The sequence below is a fragment of the Musca vetustissima genome, unplaced genomic scaffold, assembly GCF_032173495.1.
Source record: "Musca vetustissima isolate MV318-11 ecotype Yass unplaced genomic scaffold, APGP_CSIRO_Mvet_v1 utg14080, whole genome shotgun sequence".
NCBI classification, from domain to species: Eukaryota; Metazoa; Arthropoda; class Insecta; order Diptera; family Muscidae; genus Musca; species Musca vetustissima.
The window spans coordinates 59,239-83,092 of record NW_026886851.1 but is presented as its reverse complement, the minus strand read 5'-3'; the positions used below and the strand labels follow the sequence as shown (position 1 = coordinate 83,092).

Here is a 23,854-nt window from a genome sequence, read left to right as displayed (position 1 = left end):
AATTGGGGACCCTGCCCGACCGGTATGCATTTCGATGAGAAGCTGCAAATGTGCGTCTATACGAAAACATCATCGTGTGTCGATGTGTCCAGCATCTGTGAATTGGTACCGGACAAGACTAAGTTCCGCAACGAAAAAGATTGTGCCAAATATTATGAATGTTCCAAAAATCTACCATCCGCTAAATCGTGCACCAAACAATTCTATGATGTCCAAGCGGAAAAGTGTGTTGACAAATCGCTGGTCGTGTGCAACGCCCATCCAATACCGGATAAGATCTGCAACAAAGTTAAGAATGCCTATAAAGCAGATGAGGCGACATGTCGTGGTTATTTTTATTGTCGCGATTTGGGTATTGTCGAAGATTTGGAACCGATTTGGGGCCAATGTCCGGAGGGTACATTTTTCAGTGAAGCCAAACAGGCATGTGTAAATCCAATCGATGTCAAATGTGATTATAATCGTTGTGATGGACGCGGTAATCTGATGGTGACAAGTGGAAAAAATAACTGTCACAACTATGTTATCTGTAAGGATGGTGCACCGGTTGAGGACAAAGAATGTATACGTGATTATTTCTTTGATGAAAAATATCAGGCATGTGTTCCGGATATTATCTACTATGAATGTTGTGATATTAAGGAAAAAAAGTGAAAAAAAAAAATAAAAATTCGTTTTGAATCTTACTTCAGCAGGTTGTGTTTTGCATTACAAGAAAGTGGAATAAGAATTAAAGCTAGAGACTCCGTCAGCTCTTAAAAGACCGCCATTAGCTCTATTTCATCTTTAAAGACTCCCTTCAGTTTGACTATAAAGACTCCCATTACCTCGTCTTTAAAGAATCCGCCCATCTCATCTATAAAAGCCTTATCCAACTCTTCTATAAATACCTCCTCCATCTCATCAATAAATCCTTCACCACCTTCAGGTGGTCTATAAAAGACCACCTTCAGCTGGTCTATAAAGAAGACCACCTTCAGCTGGTCTATAAAGAAGACCACCTTCAGCTGGTCTATAAAGAAGACCACCTTCAGCTGGTCTATAAAAGACCACCTTCAGCTGGTCTATAAAGAAGACCACCTTCAGCTGGTCTATAAAGAAGACCACCTTCAGCTGGTCTATAAAGAAGACCACCTTCAGCTGGTCTATAAAGAAGACCACCTTCAGCTGGTCTATAAAGAAGACCACCTTCAGCTGGTCTATAAAGAAGACCACCTTCAGCTGGTCTATAAAGAAGACCACCTTCAGCTGGTCTATAAAGAAGACCACCTTCAGCTGGTCTATAAAGAAGACCACCTTCAGCTGGTCTATAAAGAAGACCACCTTCAGCTGGTCTATAAAGAAGCTGGTCTATAAAGAAGACCACCTTCAGCTGGTCTATAAAGAAGACCACCTTCAGCTGGTCTATAAAGAAGACCACCTTCAGCTGGTCTATAAAGAAGACCACCTTCAGCTGGTCTATAAAGAAGACCACCTTCAGCTGGTCTATAAAGAAGACCACCTTCAGCTGGTCTATAAAGAAGACCACCTTCAGCTGGTCTATAAAGAAGACCACCTTCAGCTAGTCTATAAAGAAAGACCACCTTCAGCTAGTCTATAAAGAAAGACCACCTTCAGCTGGTCTATAAAGAAGACCACATTCAGCTGGTCTATAAAGAAGACCACATTCAGCTGGTCTATAAAGAAGACCACCTTCAGCTGGTCTATAAAGAAGACCACCTTCAGCTGGTCTATAAAGACCCCCATCAGCTGATCCATAAAGACCACCATCAGCTGATCTATGAATACCATCATCAGCTGGTCTATAAAGAAGACCATCATCAGCTGGTCTATAAAGAAGACCATCTTCAGCTGGTCTATAAAGAAGACCAGCTGAAGATGTGGTATAAAGAATACCACCTTCAGCTGGTCTATAAAGACCGTCACCAGCTGGTCTAGAAAAACCTTCTTCACATCGACTATAAAAACTCCCTTGAGCTGCTCTTTATAGGCCCCCTTTATCTTCTCTATTAAGAAACCTCTTCATCATAAATATCTCTCAAAATTTTATATTTTTTTAAATACAATTTTTTTCTTAATTTATAAAAATTAATTAGCTTATAAAAACTACAACTAATCAACAATGAATTTTTTCTTAACAGTTAACGACTTTTCAGAAACAATTCAAACGTTTCCATATCACTCTTCGCCACCTTGCGAACAAAATGATGGTTATTGCCCTCGACCAAAGCTTTGGGGGATATATACATATCCTTATCGGGGTCATATTGGGCACGTCCCAACATTTTCAGAAACTCATGGCGTTCGCGTAGACGAAATTCACGTGATGTTAAAATTTCCGGCTGTTGCAGCAACATTTGATGGGATAATTTCATTTCATTGTGGGCATAGGCGAAACGTTCTATTAAGTCATCCGGTTCTGCAAGAAAAATAAGTTTTTAAAAATATATCTTAATAAGAGGAATACCCGGAATACCCACTCAACATCCACAGCCGTGGTTTACTCAACAGCAATACCTTAATTTCCTCCTTGTTGAAACCCATTTCTTCGCGCACACAAAATGTCGCATCGGCCAGATGTTGCATGTTATAGGTAATCAAGCGGGGCTGCTTGCTGCACAAATAACGAACATCATCACCGCGCAGCGAAAATTCTTTTTGAAAATAACCCAAACGTTTGTCGATGCGTTTGGTGGAGAACATCAACCAAAAAGGGTTAAGGGTTAAGATACGTTGTATTTGCACTTTAGAGAAACGTTTCGCTTCCAGATAATTTACCCTAACCTGCATATCATCTAAATCAACTTTAAATATTAAAGGATTTTTTGTAATAAGTTCACCAAAATATTCTGCGGGTACACCGTGATCCTGGAGAAATAGTAAACGTGGATGGACATCTTTTTCCATATCTAAGGTTAGAACAAATTGTGCTAAGCCTTTACGTTTTTCGATGGCACTTAAGTCGACACCCATTTTTATGAAATTCTGCAATAATTCGGATTTATTTACATAGGCAGCCAAATTGTAAGTGGGTTGTAGCCCTGGTGGGGTTTCCTGCTCTGTTTGTAGTTCTGTTGGGGTATCGCATTCTTTTGTTGTTGCGGGAAGTTGTGTTTTATGTTTCTTTGTGGGTTCTAATATCGCCTTCAATTCATTCAGATCCATACCACCTGTCAATTCGGCTAACTCCTTTTTTGCCATTTCCACGGGATCTGGTTCTTTTTCCGTGAGTGGTGTTGGCAGGGCTTTGTATTCGATCTAGAAAGGGGGGAAAGCAGAAACATTAGTTGTCCAGGGACGGAATTCGGAATTCAAAAATATTCTTCTGTAAGGAATCTATAAGGAAGTCTTTCAAATCGTCTAAAAATGGTCTCTATACCGTCTATAACGACTTCATTACGATTATCTATAAAAACTTCCATTGCTCGTCTAAAAAATTTCCTTCGGTTCATCTATAAAGAAAGCTATGTTATGGTCAATATATGCTCCATGAGATGGTTTCAAAAACCGCCTTAAAATGGTATATAAAGATCTTCAGTCTTCAGATTATCTATAACATCAGCCCTCAGCTGATCTATAAAGTCCGCCTTCAGATGGTCTATAAAATCCACCTCCAACTATTCTATAGAGACCACCTTTACAATTAAATCTTCCTAAACCCGTCTCCAGCTGGTCTATGAAGTCCACCATCAGCTGGTCTATAAAGACCGCCATCAGCTGGTCTATGAAGACCACCATCACCTGGTCTATAAAGACCGCCATCAGCTGGTCTATAAAGACCACCTTCAACTGGTCTATAAAGTCCACCATTTTAAAGACCCTCTTCAAGTGGTCTATAAACATCTTCTCCAACACATCTATAAAGGCCTAATACAACTCGTCTATAATGCCCTTCAGCTGGTCTGTAAAGACCACCTTCAGATGATCTACAATGTCTGCCTTCTGCTCGTTTAAAAATGTCCCCATCAGCTTAAGATGGTCTATAAATTCCACATTCTGAAGGTCTATAAAATTCGCCTTCAGCTTATCTATAAAGTCCACCTTCAGAGGGTCTATAAATTCCGCCTTCTGCTCGTTTAAAAATTTTCCTTCAGCACAGTCTATAAAGATTCCGTTCAGTCCATCAATAAAGACCTTCTCGGTCTATAAAGACTATCTGAAGCTCTTCCATAATGTAGAGATCTCCGGCCTTCCAAACACTTCTATCGAAAACTATATCTTCTCCTATGGCAGAATCAGCATGCCGACAATTTACTCTACCTAAAACAAAAGGTATTTCTTTATAAAAAATATCTCTAGATCACAGATCAGATTCCATACCTTAGGCCTGGCACCCCTCAGGAAACGTTGTCCCGTGACATTTTGTGTCAATTTTAATTGATTTATTGTGAGTTTGGTTAAAATCCGAATATTTCGTGAAAACATCATGTTGATGTTGTAATTCGGGATAAAAGGAAAAAATGAAAAACGTTCCACTTGCTAACGATTGGGAGGAGAAGACAAAATGGACGATAAAGACGAGAACTCAAAGAAGTATAACGAAATATTTACGAATGAGGTGGGATGGAGAAAACGGCATGAGAACCGGCATTGTTGACACACACACAGGGACACGGTTCAAAAGGGAAATTTATTCACTTAGAGGAACTCGAAGTTGAACCATGCAGGTCGATAATGCCGTGCATTATTTACAAATATGAGGTTAAATGTTAGAATAGTGAATCAAAACAAAACCAGATGATAAATAGGGTTACCCAAGTGGGAGGGTACGGTTGATCAAGTGTTCGAAAAAATAGACTAGAGTTGCCAATTTAAAGATCTATAAAGACCGTCATCAACTGGTCTATAGAGACCACCTTCACAACCTAGATATCAGATTCCTCGTTTTTCATTGGTTCTTAGAGCCGGATCAGTGACCGATCCGGCTACCTTAACGGTCAACGAAATTCTGTCAGCTTGGTGAAAAATCCACAGAAAGAAAAAAATTGGAAAAATAAAATGCTGAGTCAAAAGGAGACTGCGGCAAGGAAGAAGGCGGCGAGACAGTGAAGCTCCTATTCTGAGCATAGCGGCTGCAGATGAAAGGAAGGAAGCGATGGATTTCCTTACCCTAGAAGATAAGCTAGGCAGAGCCTCGGCACCGACCCAACTTCAGGTGGAAATATACAATCTGCTAACTAATATTGACATGTGCGCATAGGCTATCAATGAAATGGATACGACTGTGAGATACAGTCTATATATGACTTTATAGAAAGTTTGGTGAGGAACGAACCCGATGAAGTGAAAGACGATCCGATGGTTCGGGATCGGTGGATGGAGATATTGGAGAAGAAATCCAATATGGCAGGAGGTTTTAGGCCAGCGGCTGCAGACAAAGCCCAGGCAGCAGAAAAATCATGGGAAGAAGAGCAAAGGAAGCTTTTGAAAGAACTGGATCTTTCGGAGAAGAACCGACGATCAACAGAGGCCGAACGTGACCAGTTGGTCATACGAATCGTTGCCAATGACAATAAGGAGCGGCAAGTAAGTAATATTCCATTTGCACAGGAAATAGCTCCAATCGAATTTCACTATCAACTTCGCAAGCTGGAAGGTGATTTGGTGGCGGCTGCAGAGAAAGCACAGGCAGTAGAAAAATCATGGGAAGAAGAGAAAAGGAAGCTTTTGAAAGAACTGGATCTTTCGGAGAAGAACCGCCGATCAACAGAGGCCGAACGTGACCAGCTGGTCATAAAAATGGCTGCCAATGACAATAAGAAGCTGCAAGTAAGTAATATTCCATTTGTACAGGAAATAGCTCCAGTCGAGTTGGCTATGGAAGTTGAATCCGATGAAGTGAAGTTTAGTCCGATGAAAAAGCAAGTCCATGAGGGAATATATACCAAGAAGTGTGAGCCGCCAGTGGATAATTGTTTTGCCGATATGAAGGTGAAGCCGGCGGACAATGGCTGTTACACGATAGAAAAAGATGATTGGGACGGTAAGCGAAAGCCGGAAATTAAGGATCTTGCGGCCAGGAAAATTGCGGCTATAAATCGTGAAAAGGCGGCTGGGAAGTTGGATCCAGCAGCCGCTTGTAATACGCTGCCAACGATCGATGTTGTGGCCAGTAATAGAAAGACCGTAAACAACTATGAGGTTCAGCCGAAGAGGGACGTTCAATCGAATGGAACAGCCTGGGATATGATGGTGAGGGGCAATGATGCGGACAAGCCACTTAGAAATCGTTTAACCAAGAAGCTGATGATGACTATGGTCGATGGTTTAGGTTGGAAGAAGAAGCCGGCAGACAAAGGTGGAGATGCCAATAGAAGAAGCTGGTTGGAAAGATGGCGGTGGTACCTGGATGCGATCACCTAGCTGTTTTTAAATTTCTTTATAATTAAATTCTTACAATTCTTATAGTTTATAATTTTTATATTTTAACATAGTTTATATTTTTAGATTCATTTTCTGGGCCGCAATATGTTCACGTAGCGAACATGGTTTTTAAATAATAAAGATAGTAATGTCTTGCTGTGGGTCTCTTGTGTAAAAGAGAGAATATTTAGTTAAACAGGGATCTATTTTTGATAAGAGACTATTTTGGTTGAATGTTTGTACACAGCAAATAAGTAAGACGTGCTTTCACTCCGCAAACAATATCCGCGTCAACCTAGATATCAGATCCCTCGTTTTTCAGCTAGTCTATAAAGAAGACCACCTTCAGCTGGTCTATAAAGAAGACCACCTTCAGCTGGTCTATAAAGAAGACCACCTTCAGCTGGTCTATAAAGAAGACCACCTTCAGCTGGTCTATAAAGAAGACCACCTTCAGCTGGTCTATAAAGAAGACCACCTTCAGCTGGTCTATAAAGAAGACCACCTTCAGCTGGTCTATAAAGAAGACCACCTTCAGCTGGTCTATAAAGAAGGCCACCTTCAGCTGGTCTATAAAGAAGACCACCTTCAGCTGGTATATAAAGAAGACCACCTTCAGCTGGTCTATAAAGAAGACCACCTTCAGCTGGTCTATAAAGAAGACCACCTTCAGCTGGTCTATAAAGAAGGCCACCTTCAGCTGGTCTATAAAGAAGACCGACCACCTTCAGCTGGTCTATAAAGAAGACCGACCACCTTCAGCTGGTCTATAAAGAAGACCGACCACCTTCAGCTGGTCTATAAAGAAGACCGACCACCTTCAGCTGGTCTATAAAGAAGACCGACCACCTTCAGCTGGTCTATAAAGAAGACCACATTCAGCTGGTCTATAAAGAAGACCACCTTCAGCTGGTCTATAAAGAAGACCACCTTCAGCTGGTCTATAAAGAAGACCACCTTCAGCTGGTCTATAAAGAAGACCACCTTCAGGCTGGTCTCCTTCCCATCGCATATAAAGTGCTATCCAGTGTGCTGTGTTATTGGACCATACCAATGTGGCTTCAGACCAAGGCCAAGAATATGCTGGAAAGATCAAGTCCAAGACAATATCGCCGAAAATGGTCTTTCAAATTAGAAAAACTGCGCAAAAGATCGACGCGCCTGGAAATCTTTTCGGCTTATGGAACGAAGTTCTGTCACAAGCTAACTAAGTAAGTATGGTTGAAATAAAACTCATATTTTTTTTTTTTAATTTTTATTTTTTTATTGTGATTGTATCTAAAATTTCGACGAATCGTTTTTTTGTTTTTGTTTTTTATAATTATTTAAATAGATTTTTTTTAAATTATTATTTAATTTAATAAAAAATATGAATTCTAAATTTAAATAAAAAAATATTTTTTTCTTTTTGTTTTCTTTTTTTGTTGTTGTTTTTTTTAATTTTTTTTATATCAATGACATATAATGTATATATAAAAAAGAGGGGGGTATTTATTGTATATATATTATGTATATGTAATATTATTATTAATAATAATAAAAAAACTTGTTTTTTGTTTTAAGAATAATAAAAAATGTACGTTATATCTTGTTGTTGGTTTTTTATTAATTCATCTTTGTTTCGTTTTGTTTTTAACAAAAACAAAATGCCTAACCAACTTTTTTTTGAAATGTAAGTGTGTAACTCTGCTGTTGTTTCATTTCTTGTTTTTTATAAAAATTTTAATAAAAAATATTGAAAATAATTATACAAAAATTATTATAAACTACCAAAAAAAAGTGTGTCGGTTTTTAATTCAAAATTTAAATTAATTTTTTTAATTCAAGATGGGCCATGGAATTTCAAAAAAAAAAACAAATTACAATGGAATATTTTTTTATAAATTAAATTTATTTTTTTTTAATAAAAAATTTCATTTAAAAAAATGTGGGAAATATTCTATAATTTTTGTTTTAAATTCATTTTGTAACCTGAGCCCTTGCAGATTTAATTTTTTTCTGTGAGAACACAAAACCAATAAAAAGAAAACAAAAAAAGGTAATTAAAAAAATATAGAGGGTCCAGAGAGTCACCTGACAGGGTGGATATATATATATATATATATTGCGGGATCATCAGTGACACCATTAAAATGATGACAATACTGTTTTCTAATTTTTTCAAACAATCCACCACATGTCCCTTCTCCTCCTCCTCTTAACACCTGGACCTCCAATATCGATAAGTTATATATATAAAAAAATATTACACCTTACATAGCTAACGTTTATGTATTATATATATAATATATTATATATGTATGTATTTTTTATATATATGTATATAAAGATCGTTTTTGTTTTTTTTTAGAAATAAAAAAGAAATTCAAACGAGAATCGTTTTGGAGGTGAAGAAGAATAGACGAAAAAAAAACGAAAAAGTAGTAAAAAAAAAGTAAACACTTCAGTCGATAACCACTCGGGTAAACAAAATGCCACGTTTGCTAAGCCATAACCTAAAAAATAGAGAGAGAAAAAACAAAAAAAAAATAATTAATAACCGTTCCCAAAATTGGAATTTCAATTTGAAAAACTTACCCCAAACCAGCTCCCAGTAACAATGACAATACATTTGATAATATTAAGGAATAGAGGATTTCACGCGAAAACAATGAATTCTTGCCCAGACGGGTCAAGCGTATAGAATAACCGGCGGTTTTCTTTTTCTGTTGATTCTGGGGATGTTCAAATTTCCAATCTCTGGAAAAAATAAAAAAGAAATTAAACCCAATTAGAAATTTTCAAAATTTAAATAAGAAAAAAATAATAAACTTACTTTGGTGGCTGTTGATCTGGTCGGCTGTTCCATTCGTCCAACCAATCGCTATTGTCTTTTGCATCGCCAGTCTGAAAAAAAAACAAAAAAGAGAAATAAAAAATTAACATAATTTTAAAATTTAAGGGAATTTGAAAAAAAAAATAATACACACCTTATTCCAATAATTAATATAAACATTTTTCAGTTCCTCATCGGGACACAGCTCTGTATTTGGACTATTTGGTGGTGATTTTGGGCTGGAAAAGAAGGAAAAAAAAACAAAAATTAGTTACTAGAAAAATTTTGCGGGTATTTTAGATTTTTAATAGATAGAAAATCTCCCTAACGAAATTTAGCAAAATTGTCCACTTGTTAGGTTAGTCGTCACATAGAAGTACCTCCCAAATTGTCGATTTTGCGAATTTTGGTCATGTATTACAAGCGAATTGTTTGGAATTTGGTATTTTGGGTTCTCATTGGGTAGCAAACCTCCATACCAACAATTGTAAATATCGGTGCATTTTACGGGGTAGGCCTCATATGAAGGTACCTCCCAAATTTTCGATTTTGCGAATTTTGGGCATGTTACACAAGCGAATTGTTTGGAATTTGGTATTTTGGGTTTTCATTGGGTAACAAACCTACCTACTAAAAATTGTCAATATCGGTCCATTTTTCGGCGTAGTCCCCTTGTAAAGGTACCTCCCAAATTTTCGATTTTGGGGAGTTTGGGCACATTTTTTCAGTCGATTTGGCTGAAATATGGTATTTTGGGTTCTCATTGGGTAACAAACCTCCCTTCTAAAAATTGTCATTATCGATCTACTTTTCGGAGCAGTCCCCATATAGAGGTACCTCCCAAATTTCCCTTTTTTGGGATTTTAGGCATGTTTTTTCAACCAAATTGGCTTAAATTTGATATTTTGGGTTGTCATTGGTTAACGAACCTCCCTACTAAAAATTGTCATTATCGATCCACTTTTCGGGGTAGCCCCCATTAAAAGGTACCTCCCAAATTTTTCTTTTTGGCGATTTTGGGCACGTTCTTTCAACCGAATTGGGTGGTATTTGTTATTTAGGGTCCTCATTGCTTAGAAAATCTCCATACCAAAAATTATCAATATAGAACCAAATTTCGGAGTAGCCACCATATAAAGGTACCACAAAAATTTCTGTTTTTGGGGATTTTGGGCAGGGTTTTCAACCAAATTAGCTGGAATTTGGTATTTGGGGTAGTCGTTGGGTAGCAAATCTCTCCACCAAAAATTATTAATATTGGTCCAAGTTTCGGTGTAGCTCTCATATAAGGGTACCTCCCTAATTCTTCTTTTTGGCGATTTTGAGTAGGTTTTTTCAACCATATTGGCTAGAATTGGATATTTTGGCCATTCGTTTGGTAGCAAATGTCCATACCAAAAAATGTCAATATTGGACCAAGTATCGGGGCAGGCCCCATATAAAGGTACCTAAACAATTTCTGTTTTGAGGAGCCTGGACTCGTTTTTTTACCCGAAGTGGCTGTAATTTGGCATTTTGGTTTCTCATTAGGTGACAAACCTTCCTACCAAAAATTGTTAATATTGGTCCAAGTTTCGGTGTAGCTCCCATATAAGGGTACCTCCCTAATTCTTAATTTTGGCGATTTTGAGCACGTCTTTTCAACCAAATTGGCTAGAATTGGATATTATGGCTATTCGTTGGGTAGCAAACCTACCTACTACAAATAGTCAATATCGGTCCAATTTTCGGTGTAGGTCCCATATAAAAGGTACCTTCCAAAATTCTCTTTTTGGTGATTTCGAGCACATTTTTCAAGCGATTAGGTTGTAATTTGGTATTTAGGGTACACGTTGGGAAGCAAACCTCCCTACCAAAAATAATCCATATTAGTCCACTTTTTAGAGTAGACCCCATATAGAAGTACCTTTAAAATTTCTATTTTTTGGGAGTTTGGGTTCGTTTTTTAACCAAATGGGATCGAATTTAATATTCTTGGTTCTCTTAGGCTGAAAAACCTTCATACCAAAAATTATCAACATTGGTCGAAGTTTCGGGGTAGTCCTAATATAAGGGACCTTCCTAATTTCTCTATTTGGGGAGCTTGGGTTCGTTTTTTAACCGATTTGAATGTAATTTGATATTTTAGGATAGAAAATCTCCTTACCAAAATTTATCATCTTTGGTCAAGGTTTCCGGGTAGACCCCATACATCGATACCTCCTAAAAGTTTGCTTTTTGAGGCTATTGACCGCGTTTTCCAAACGAATTGGTTCAAATTTGATATTTTTGGTTCTCTTAAGGCTGGAAAATCCTCTCTTAGGCTGGAAAATCCTCCTGCCAAAAATGATCAATATTGGCCTATTTCTTAGGGTAGTCCCCATACAACCTTACCCTCAATTTTCAATATTTTGCGGATTTTGGGCACGTTTTTTAAGCGAATTGGTTCAAATTTGATATTTGGGGTTCTCTTAGGCTGAAAAAGATTCCTACCAAATATTATTACTATTGGTCCACTTGTTGGGATAGCTCCCATACAAAAGTACCCTGGATTTTTCGAATTTTAAGGATTACCGACACGGTTTTCAACCGAATGGGTTCTCATTAGGTTTGAAATCATACTACCAAATATGGTAAATATCGGTACACTTTTAAGGATAACTCGGGTACAAATGTACCCTGATTTTTTCGAATTTTAAGGATTTCCGACACGAATTGGTTCAAATTTGATATTTGGGGATATTTTATGGATTTCCGACACGGTTTTCAACCGAATTGATTAAATTTTGATATTTGAGGTTCTCATTAGGTGACAAATCCTCCTACCAAAAATTATAAATATCGGGGCAAGTTTCAGGTTAGTTCCGATATAACCGTAACCTCAATTTTCGGTATTTTGCGGATTTTGGACATATTTTATAACCGAAGTGATTCAAATTTGATATTTTGGGTCCTCTTAGGCTGAAAATTTTTCCTTCAAAATATTATCCATATTGATCCGCTTTTTAGGGTAGCTACCATATAAAGGTACCCTTAATATTCGATGTTTTAGGGATTTCTGACATGTTTTTCATCCGAATTGTCTCATATTTGATATTTTGGGTGCAAAATCTTCCAACAAAAAATAATTAATATCGGTCCATCTTTAAGGGTTAAAGGTAACCCGCATTTTTCGGAATTTGAGGAGATTGGTCTCGATTTCCAATCGAATTTTTTCATATTTGATATTTGGGGTTCTCATAAGGTTTCTAATCTTCTTAACAAAAACTATTCAAATTGGTCCACCTTTTAGGATAACTCCCGTACAAAAGTACCCTGAATTTTTCGAATTTTAAGGATTTCCGACTCTGTTTTCAACCGAATTTTCTCAAATTTTATAATTGGGGTTCTCATAGGCTAAAAAATCTTCGTGCCAAAAATTACCAATATTGGTCCACTTTTTAGGATAGCTCCCACACAAAAGTACCCTGAATATTTCAAATTTTAAGGATTTCCGACAGGGTTTTCAACCAAATTGGGTTCAAATTTAATAATTGGGATTCTCTTAGGCTAAAAAATCTTCCTGCCAAAAATTACCAATATTGTTCCATTTTTTTAGGATAACTCCCGTACAAAAGTACCCTGAATTTTTCGAATTTTAAGGATTTCCGACACGGTTTTCAACCGAATTTGCTCAAATTTTATATTTGGAGTTCTCTTAGGCTAACAAATCTTTCTGCCAAAAATTACCAATATTGGTCCACTTTTTAGGATAGCTCCCATATAAAGGTACCCTTTATTTTCCGAACTTGGAGTATTTCAAGCACATTTTTTAACCGAATTTTCTCAAATTTTATAATTGGGGTTCTCTTACGCTAAAAAATCTTCCTGCCAAAAATTACCAATATTGGTCCACTTTTTGGGATAACTCCCGTACAAAAGTACCCCAGAATTTTTGAATTTTAATAATTACCGACACGGTTTTCAACCGAATTTGCTGAAATTTAATAATTGGGGTTCTCTTAGGCTGAAAAATATTCCTACCAAAATTATCAATATTGTTCCATTTTTAGGATAACTCCCGTAAAAAGTACCCTGAATATCTCAAATTTGTAAGGGTTTCTGACACGGTTTTCAACCGAATTGGTTCAAATTTCATATTTTAAATTATCTTTAGGTATCATACCTATATAGCCCCCATATAAAGGTACCCCAAAATTGTCTTTATTTTTGGAATTTCAGACTCGTTTTTCAATCGAATCGGGTCTATTTTGATATTTTGGGTTCTCTGTGGCTAACAAATCTTTCTGCCAAAAATCGTCAATATCGGTTCATGTTTTAGTATAGGCCCCATACAGCAGTACCTCCCAAATTTAGCTTTTTGGGGATTTTGGTCACGTTTTGCATCCGTATTGGGCTATAATTCGATATACTGGGTTCTCATTGGTTGTTAAAAACTCCTTCAAAAAATTTTAAATATCAACCCAAGTATCAGAGTAGCTCCAATATAATCGTAACCTCAATTTTCGGTATTTTGAGGATTTTGGACACATTTTATAACCGAAGTGATTTAAATTTGATATTTAGGGTCCTCATGAGGTTTGACATCTTCCTACCAAATATTATTAATATCGGTCCACTTTTTAGGGGGTTGGCCCCGTTTTTCAACCGAATTGACTCAATTTTCATATTATGAGTTAACTTTAGGTATAAAGCCTCTCTACCGAAAATACTAAACATCGGTTTAAAATTGGGTATAGCCCCCATATAAAGGTAACCCCCAAAATTTTCTTTATTTTTGGAATTTCAGACTCGTTTTTCAATCGAATCGGGTCTATTTTGATATTTTGGGTTCTATGTGGCTGACAAATCTTTCTACTAAAAATCATCAATATCAGTCCTCGTTTTGGTATATCTCCCCATATTAATGGTCCACCCGAAGTGACTATATTTTGGCATTACAAAATGCTTCAAGGTCCTAGCACAATTTTCCAACCTGAGTGAGCAAAAAAAGGTTAAATTATTTTTCATTTAAATTCTGTCATTCTTACCTGTCTCTGGGCGTATCACGCCGTGAGCTAGCCAATGAGACCACTCGACTTGATTGATTCGATTCACGTTGGGCCTCACGCAACAAACGTAAATATTCTTCACCGTTGGCAAAGGGCAAGGGTGTTATTCTGTCTGGACTTTTAACACCGGCCATTGTGGCAGCTGTACTCAATTCGATCCAAGATTCTGGAAATAGAAAAAAACGAAAATAAATAATTAGGTAAATAATGAAATAAATTTAGAAATTCTTAGAATCACTGCGTCATGGACAGGTGAATAATGGAACACGGATTAGAAAAGCAAAAACAACAACAATAAAATGTCACAATAATTTATAATTAGAAAACAAATTTATTAAATATTTCGGAATTAAGAGATATGTGGAGAGAGAGGGAGAGCGATAAGAGAGAGATGTGGTCGTCGACTTTTTTTATTTTTGGATTTTTTGATTTTCAAAAATAATCAATAAAAATTGGCTGATAAAAATATTGGCGTTTTTACATTTTTTTTTTTTTTTTTTGGTATTTATTTTTGTAATGGCCTTGAAGTGTATACACACACAGCCATACCTCCATATTTGTATACAAATAATAATAATTAAAGCGTAGCGCGATTTAGTTAAAGCGTAAAAAAGGGCGACCATCAAGCAAGCCATTGTAATGGAAATTTAAAGCAAAACCAAACAAGACTGAAAAGACTTGAACCGAAACTAAAACGACTTCATATTGAAGAAGCAGGAAAAATTCAATTCAAACCAGTAAGGAAAGTAGTAAAGTCGGACGGGGCCGACTCTAGGATACCCTTCACCACTATGGGTACATTAAACAGGGCTATTAACATGAAATTGGATGAAATAAAATATGTGATATTTATCTAAATGTGAATCTACCTAGGTTTGTCCATAAAGTGTGTAAATCGACTTCAAACAAATATAAATAGGTCATCCGGTTGACTATGTCTGTACTTCTAGAAAACGAAACTACGTAATTCTATGCTCAATTTTGTACGTTGTGCAAAATTTGATGTCAATCTGACTAACATGAGGAGTATGATGCCCAATTTGCTTGATATCGGGCGAAAAAATATATGTAAGCTATATCCACATATTAAGCGATTTCAAACAAACTTGTCACAGGTTAGGTTATACTAACTTTAGAACGTTTTGTTCCAAATCAATCTATAATAAAATGGAGCTATATCTAAATCTGGACCGATTTTCACGAAACAAGGCAGACATCACTCTAGGCTCAATTCAGTACGTTATGCCAAATTTCGTGCAAATCGAAAGATATATAGCGACTTTGGTGAACCATTTACATGAAATCGGACGAAACTATATGTGGGAGCTATATAGAAATATGGACCGATTTTATCGAAACTTGGCAGACATCACTCTAGGCTCAATTCAGTACGTTGTGCAAAATATCGGGCAAATCGAAAGATATATATGGATGTTGGTGCACAATTTACATGAAATCGGACGAAACTATATATGGGAGCTATATCTAAATCTGGACTGATTTTCACGAAACTTGGCAGACATAAATAACTCTAGGCTCAATTCAGTACGTTATGCCAAATTTCGTGCAAATCGAAAGATATATATGGATTTTGGTCACAATTTACATGAAATCGGACGAAACTATATATGGTAGCTATATCTAAATCTTGACCGATTTTTACGGAGCTTGGCAGACATCATTCTAGACCTAAATGATTAGGCTGTACCAAATTTCGTGCAAATCGAAGGATATATAGGGACTTTGGGGCACCATTTACATGAAATCGGACGAAACTATATATGGGAGCTATATCTAAATCTGGACCGATTTTCTTGAAACTGGGCAGACACCATTCTAGACTCAATTCAGTACGTTATGCCAAATTTCGTGCAAATCGAAAGATATATAGAGACTTTGGGGCACCATTTACATGAAATCGGACGAAACTATATATGGGAGCTATATCTAAATCAGGACCGATTTTCACGAAACTTGGCAGACATTACTCTAGGCTTAATTCAGTACGTTATGCCAAATTTCGTGCAAATCAAAAGATATATAGGGACTTTGGGGCACCATTTACATGAAATCGGACGAAACTATATATGGGAGCTATATCTAAATCTGGACCGATTTTCACGAAACTTGGCAGACATCATTCTAGACCTAAATGATTAGGCTGTACTAAATTTCGTGCAAATCGAAAGTTATATACATTAAATCGGTTAAATATATATATGGGAGCTATATCTAAATCTGAACCGATTTTTCCCAATTTCAATAGGGTTCGTCCTTGGGCCAAATAAGTGACCTATGCCAAATTTCATCCAATTCGGATCATAAATGCGACCTGTACTTTGTTTACAATTTAACATGGACAGACGGACGGACGGACAGACGGACATGCGTAAATCGACTCAGAAAGTGATTCTATGCATATTCTCAAAAGGAACCATGGGTCTATCTCGATTATTTTTGCCTGTTACAAACATATGCACAAAGACATAATACCCTGTACCACAGTGTGGTGAAGGGTATAAAAATTTATTTAAATATTTTTAACAAATAAAAAAATAAATAAAAGATTATACTACTTCCAGAAGAACCTGGCCCGACCCTGAGAAAAAAATGCGATTTTGAATTTCACAAAGAAATGTGCAAAAACCACAACTGTTTGGTGGGTGTCAAAGACCTTAATTTTTTGTTGTTAAAATATTATTGCCGCCATTAAAGGTGATAATAAAAATGAACGCGAAAAAAATTGAGAACACAAAGAAAAAAATTTATTTTGATTATTAATAACAATAAAAGTAAATAAAAAAATAACTACAAAAAAAATAAATAAATGATGTCCAGACGGTTATTGCAGCAGCAATAATGCCGGGGCAAAACAACAAAATAAAAATTTAAAAAAAAAAATTAGACCAATACAATGGAACAAAGAGACCTTCTTCTTCTATACACCTAGACTAACATCGGAATATCAATTTCAAAATTCTCTCCCACCCCAACCACGGTGAGCTGAGCAGGTGACCACCACCGACCGTCATCGGCAAAATAAAGATACCACAAGTCATTATCAAAAAATAAATAAATAAAACGCAAGGTAAACAACTTTCTGCATCAACAAAAAAATGCAATTATCTACGAAAACAACGAGCAAAACAAAAATACCATAAAATATTATTAAATGTTTAATTTTAATATTGGTCGAATAAATAAGAGATCGGATTCTAGAGATTTTTTTTTCTTGTATTAAAAAATGCTATTCAATTCTTAAGATTTTTTTATGGAATAAAACCTTCTGATTGCTATTATTATAAAAAATAGTTTAAAAAAAATTATAAAAAAAATATTGGAGCTATATCGAAATCTGAACCGATTTTCCCGAAACTTACCACACATCATTCTAGACTGTATTCAGTACGCTGTGCCAAATTTCGTGCAAATCGAAAGATATTTAAGGACTTTGGTGCACCATTAACTTAAAATCGGACGAAACTATATATGGGAGCTATATCTAAATCTGAACCGATTTCCAGGAAACTCAACACACATCATTCTAGACCTAATTCAGTACGCTATGCCAAATTTCGTGCAAATCGTAAGATATTTAGGGACTTTAGTGCACTATTTACCTTAAATCGGACGAAATTATATATGGGAGCTATATCTAAATCTGAACCGATTTCCAGGAAATTTAAGACACATCATTCTAGACCTAATTCATTACCCTATGCCAAATTTCGTGCAAATCGTAAGATATTTAGGGATTTTGGTGGACCATTTACATTAAATCGGACGAAAGTATATATATGGGAGCTATATCTAAATCTAAACCGATTTTCACGAAATTTAACACACATCATTCTAGACCTAATTCATTACGCTGTGCCAAATTTCGTGCAAATCGAAGGATATATAGGGACTTCGGTGCACCATTTACATTAAACCGGACGAAAATATATATGGGAGCTATATCTAAATCTGAACCGATTTTCACGAAATTTATTACACATCATTCTAGACCTAATTCAGTACGTTATGCCAAATTTCGTGCAAATCGATTGATATATAGGGACTTTGGTGCACCATTTACCTTAAATCGGAAGAAAAAATATATAGGAGCTATTTTAAAATCTGAACCGATTTTCATTAAATTTAACACACATTGTTCTAGACTTTATTCAGTACGCTATGTCAAATTTCGTGCGAAACGAAAGATATAAAGGGACTTTGGTACACCATTTACATTAAATCGGACGAAAATATAAATGGGAGCTATATCTAAATCTGAACCGATTTCCAAGAAACTTAACTCACATAATTATAAACCTAATTCATTACGCTACCAATTCGAATCAAAAATGCGACCTGTACTTTGATTTCAATTTAACATGGACAGATGGACGGACGAATGGACCTCCATAAATTGACTCAGAAAGTGATTTTATGCATATTCTCAAAAGGAACCATGTGTCTATCTCGTTTCCTTTTGCCTGTTACAAACATATGCACAAAGACATAATAGCCTGTACCACAGTGTGGAGAAGGTTATAAAATAGTATAGTCGGACGGGGCCGACCATATGATACCCTACACAACTACCACAGAACTCTATCTTTCTGCGGATTTTTATTCCGAGCCTGAGTAATATTTCGTGATAGTTGTGCCCTCTTGCCCTATTAGAGGCCAACAGCATATTACCAATATTCAGTACAGTCCTTCTAATTACTTGTCCATATTTCCTTCACCATGGGTTGTGTTGTGATGTTCGGCTTATAATTGTGGCCTATAGATCGACTCAAAAAACAAACACAAAAAATTAAGTGTTCGGTCCACTTCATCCCAAAATTATTATTTGATCATCACTGAAAATTATAGGAGTTGTCCTTGACCATAACTGGAACATCATAAAACATTTCAAAGCGATCGTCGCTATATTTTCGCCATCCAATGTGCTAATGGGTTACTAAATAATATCTGAGTACGTAAGCACCTGTAAATATTTAAGTGTAACTCCCACATCCGAGTACATACGACAATATAATTGGTATCAATTTAAAGGTCAGCCACTCCTCTTGAACATGATGCCAACTTCTCGGCTCTATGTCCTTCAGGAGTAAATATATACGCTATAGAATTCAAATTTTGTCATTTTTCAGACACAAAAGTCAGGGTTCATTTGACCCGCTAAATATTGACCGATCTTTAACAAAAGAGGCATGCGTATTTTTTGGCCCGATCCCCTTCTCTATGTAAAAATTCGCGATGTTTGGGCTATAATTGCGGCCTCTGGAGCAAACAGAAAAACGGACAAAAATTAGGTATTTGGTCCGATCTTTACCAAAAACAATAGGGGTCTTCATTGGCCAGAACCCATCTTACGTACAAAATTTTGTGAAGAATGGTCCATAACTGTGACCCGTATCGTCTTTACAAATTATAATGAACAGACGGAAGGACGGACACACATGTCTAGATCGACTCAGCTAGTCGAGATATGACATCGGTATACTTAAAGGTGGTTCTAGGACCAATATTTCGCGGCGTTACAAACTCTTGGGTCTGCACAAAGCTATAATACCCTGACAACATAGTTGTGTAGGGTATAAATATATATTTTTCTATATTATTTTTTTCAGTGCAAAACATTATTTAGCTGCCCATTTTATTTTATATTGTTATTATTTTTTTATCTCCTATAAATTCTAAATATATTAACATTTCCTTTTTCCTGATTAAATCAAATTAATTTATCGAGCACACTCTCACGCCCACATACACACGCTTACTGCGTACATCCATCCATCTATATTTATATTTCAATTCAACAAAAAAAATTTTTTGAAATTACTACGTAAATATGAAATCGTAAAAAAATCGCAGTCGCAAACAAATACAAATCTGCGTCATACTACAAGCACACATCGCCACAACTCATTCATTAAAATGGGTCACAGAAAAAAATAATAAAAGAAAAACAACAAATTTATAATAAATTATTTTTTTGTAATAATAAATGCTAATAAAAACTGTAATTATTATAATTTAAACATTTATACTAATTAGTTAATAGCTTGACAATTAATGTAAATGGGAACGATAACCCAATGACGCCATATAATCATATGGTGACACACGGCCACATTGAAGGTGTAAGTCATAACATCAAATTAGACGTGGGTGATAAAAGCCGTTATCTCTCCATACAATTCATGTTGATCTCAGAGGAGAGCCATTTATTTTTCTTCTCTTTAAAATAACGGATATAAAAAGAGACAGAATATAATAACAAAGCAAATTATAACGGTAGCTGTTTCAACCTAGTGAACCCTATTACATGTGATTAATTTGTACAGTACAGCATTTCCTTTTAAATTGTTGTTTATCGATTCAAATAAATTATTTTCTTCAGAAATCAATCAGACTATGATGAAATTCACTTTCGCTCATTCTCTCTTATCAATCCTCACTTCCTTCATTGGCAGTAAATCAACATTGAAACAAACGGAAATTGTGAAATAATAAATATTCGAAATAAGCGATTTATAATGAATTTTCCTTTTTTCCCGCTCCCATAAATCCCTATGTCAGTTTCCCAATTTAATGTTTACAATTTTGTTTCAATTTTTTTCAAAGTTTTTGGGAAATTTGTTTCAGTCTTTTTTTTCTAATCAATTTATTTGTAATCTAATTTTCCAGTGAATGATTCATATTTATTTTCAAATTGTATTTTTGCCGACGTCATTCAAACTTCTGCTGCGGCGCATTCTTGACGCAATGCACACAGACACTTGAGAAATTTTCAAGTGTGATGCAGTTGCAGGTTTTTGTAAATAAAATGGGGAAAACTAAGGAAGGCAGGGGGATGGAGAGGGGGAAATTTTCTTTTGTTTACACGTTCATTAAATTTTTCCACAATAAAAGTACTACGATTACTACTGTTCCTGTTCGGCTTTTGTGTGTGTTATTACAGACAGCAGAGAGTGGTTTGCCTGGTGGTGGTGGGAGGGAGATACTTGGCCGATTATTGGGATTAGGTATTACAATTTAATTGTTGATTTAGAATTACATAAGAATACATTTAAATATTTAAATTTAAAAAAAATCCGACCAAATATTTTTTTGGGTATTTTTCTATAATTTTTTATACGTTTGATCCCCAGGGATATTGCAAAATTTGTAGTCTATAGTTAGGGGGGTATTATAGACTATAAATTTATCAATATCCCTGGGAATAAAATTCGTAGAAAAAAAAAAAAATTTTTATTTATGTTTCATTGACATTGGACCATGAATTCTCTAAAATTATGGGGTCCAAATTTTTCTTACAAAAAATTCGACTATTTTTTTTTTTTTTTTTTTGAAAAAGTAAAATTTTGTAAAGAACATTTTTTTAAGGAAATATACAATTAGTTCTTAAATTTATTTATAAAAATTAGACTTGCATTGTGAAAAAACCTTAAATTTTTTTTTAACAACAAAAAAAATCGACCAGTTTAAAAAATACGTACAATATTTTGGAAAAAAAATATCCCACTAATAAATAGTTGTTTTTTATAAAAACAACAAACTGGGATTAAGCCTGACTATTTTGCAAAAAACGAAAATTTTTTTAAGAAAATTAAAATTTTTATTTGAGAAGTAATCGATTTTTTTAAACTATTTTTTAATTGAAAAAAAAAAATCGAAAATTTTTTTCAAAATATTTCCATCCAATCCACAACAATTTTTTTCTAATCCCAAAAAACGAATTTTTTGCAGATACTTCCATTTTTTTTCTTTGTGAAATAATTTACTTTTTTGACGAAAATCTGTAATTTTTTTTAAACGAAAAAAATTCGATCAATTTTAATTAAAAAAAAAAAAACTTGGTAATTTTCTCTTAAAAAAATTAGAACTTTTTTTAAATGTAAATTTGACCAATTTTTAGAATCTTAAAAAAATTAACCACTTATTTTGGAAAAAAATCGATCCATTCTTTGAAAAAATCTACATTTTGTTTGAAAAAAATTCGACCAATTTTCTTAAAAAAAAACGCCAAATATTTTTTTAACGATAATTTTTTTTAATTCAAACTTTAAAAAAGTGACGATTTTTTTATTGAAAAATAAATGTGATTTTTTTGCAGATAATTACATTTTTTTTTTTAAATATTTTTTTTTTTGACAAAAATCTGTATTTTTTAACGAAAAAAATCGACCAATTTTAATTGGAAAAAAATTGTCCATTTTCTCTATGATCTATTTTTTTGAAACATAAATTCGACCAATTTTTAGAAGAAAAAAACATCGATATTTTCCAATCTTAAAAAAATAACCACTTATTTTGGGGAAAATATCTATCATTCTTTGAAAAAAAAATTAGAAAAAATTCGACCAATTTCTGAAAAAAATGTCACCTTTTTTTTTTTAACGACCAAATTTTTTAAATCAAACATTAAAAAATTTACAATTTTTTTTATTCAAAAATAAATGTGATTTGTGACTTTTGAAGCGAAAAAAATGCGATTTTTTTTTTTTTTAAATCGACCTATTTTAAAAAATAATTTGACCAAAAATAATGCTACCATTATTTTAAATTCGACCAAATTTTTTAAATCTAAATTTTTTTTAAGAATATCGAAGTTATTTTTTAGAAATAAATTCGACCAATTTTATGAAAAAAAAAAAAAATCGAAAAATGTTTTTAAACCAAAAAATCGACCATTTCTAACTTTAAAATTAAATTTTTTTTGGGAATAATCCACTTTTCTAACGAAAAAAATTAAACAATTAAAAAAAAAGATTTGACCAATTAAAAAAAATCCGACCAATTAATCTTCAAAATAATGCAACATTTTTTTTATTGAAAAAATTCGACCTTCATTTAAATCGATAATTCTTTCAAAAAAAATATTTTTTTTTTTTAAATTATAATTTTTTTAACGACGTTTTTTTTTTTGGTGGAAAAAATCAAATTTTTTGAAAAATAATCAACTTTTTTGGGAATGTCGTTTCTTGATTAATGCGACCTTTTTTGAAAATCGACATCGAACAATTTTTTAACCTTTTTTAATTCGACCATTAATTTTTTTATTTATTTCAATAATTTTTAAATCGACCCTTTAAAAAAATCCCCCACAAAATTGGCAACCCTGTTATTTAGCAATTGCCTCCATAACGAAAAAAAGATGTTTACAATATTTTTGACCGTTTAAAAAACGGTTAGACAGAAATACCTCACACACACAAACATTCAAACACTTCAAATTTGGACTCATTGTTTATGTCTGCAATAGAGAAGCAAGCAGCAGCAACAACAACGAGACCAATAAAAAAATAATAACAAAAATAATGTTGACCGGTTTCTTCAGCCTTTCTCACCACCAACCATTCGAAACATCAACAGCATGGCATGCCATGGTGTGATGTGGCAAAAGTGAATGAATGAAAAAAACTAAACTTAACTGCGTCGTAATTTTTTGTTTATATTTTTTTCTTTGTTTTGAAGAAAAAAACAAATTTAAACAATAATAATAAAAAAATGTGTGTGAGTTTTGTGTTTTCGTTTGTTTTGTTTTGGTTCTTTTTTTGTACCGAAATGAGAGGTCGTCGACGTCGTCAAAAATGACACACATTATTTAAACGAATGTAGAGTAGTTTTGTCGTGGTCGTAGAGA

General features: G+C 34.6%; 3 protein-coding genes across 3 annotated transcripts in view; 1 reads left to right on the top strand and 2 right to left on the bottom strand.

Moving 5' to 3' along the window:
• Nucleotides 1-6: 6 nt before the first annotated feature.
• Nucleotides 7-654, top strand: LOC133334329 (peritrophin-44-like; the record flags this gene model as incomplete). The annotated part of the gene is made up of 1 exon (XM_061542618.1): nt 7-654. A coding segment is annotated over one exon (648 nt), but the record flags the coding sequence as incomplete, so codon positions are not given.
• Nucleotides 655-2,141: 1,487 nt separating this feature from the next.
• On the bottom strand, nt 2,142-4,428 carry LOC133334328 (transcription termination factor 3, mitochondrial-like). The gene is made up of 3 exons (XM_061542617.1): nt 4,321-4,428; nt 2,481-3,258; nt 2,142-2,419 (listed from the first exon to the last, which is right to left on the bottom strand). The coding sequence occupies exons 1-3, from the start codon at nt 4,426-4,428 to the stop codon at nt 2,142-2,144; spliced, it is 1,164 nt and encodes a 387-aa protein (XP_061398601.1).
• Nucleotides 4,429-8,786: 4,358 nt separating this feature from the next.
• LOC133334331 (BCL2/adenovirus E1B 19 kDa protein-interacting protein 3-like) overlaps nt 8,787-23,854 on the bottom strand; it is a 31,681-nt gene continuing 16,613 nt past the window's right edge. The window contains exons 2-6 of the mRNA XM_061542621.1: nt 14,188-14,374; nt 9,333-9,417; nt 9,179-9,249; nt 8,941-9,102; nt 8,787-8,858 (exon numbers count right to left, since the gene is read on the bottom strand). Coding sequence (XP_061398605.1) covers nt 8,807-8,858; nt 8,941-9,102; nt 9,179-9,249; nt 9,333-9,417; nt 14,188-14,374 — 557 coding nt within the window. The 3' untranslated portion in view covers nt 8,787-8,806. The remainder of the gene's footprint in view (nt 8,859-8,940; nt 9,103-9,178; nt 9,250-9,332; nt 9,418-14,187; nt 14,375-23,854) is intronic.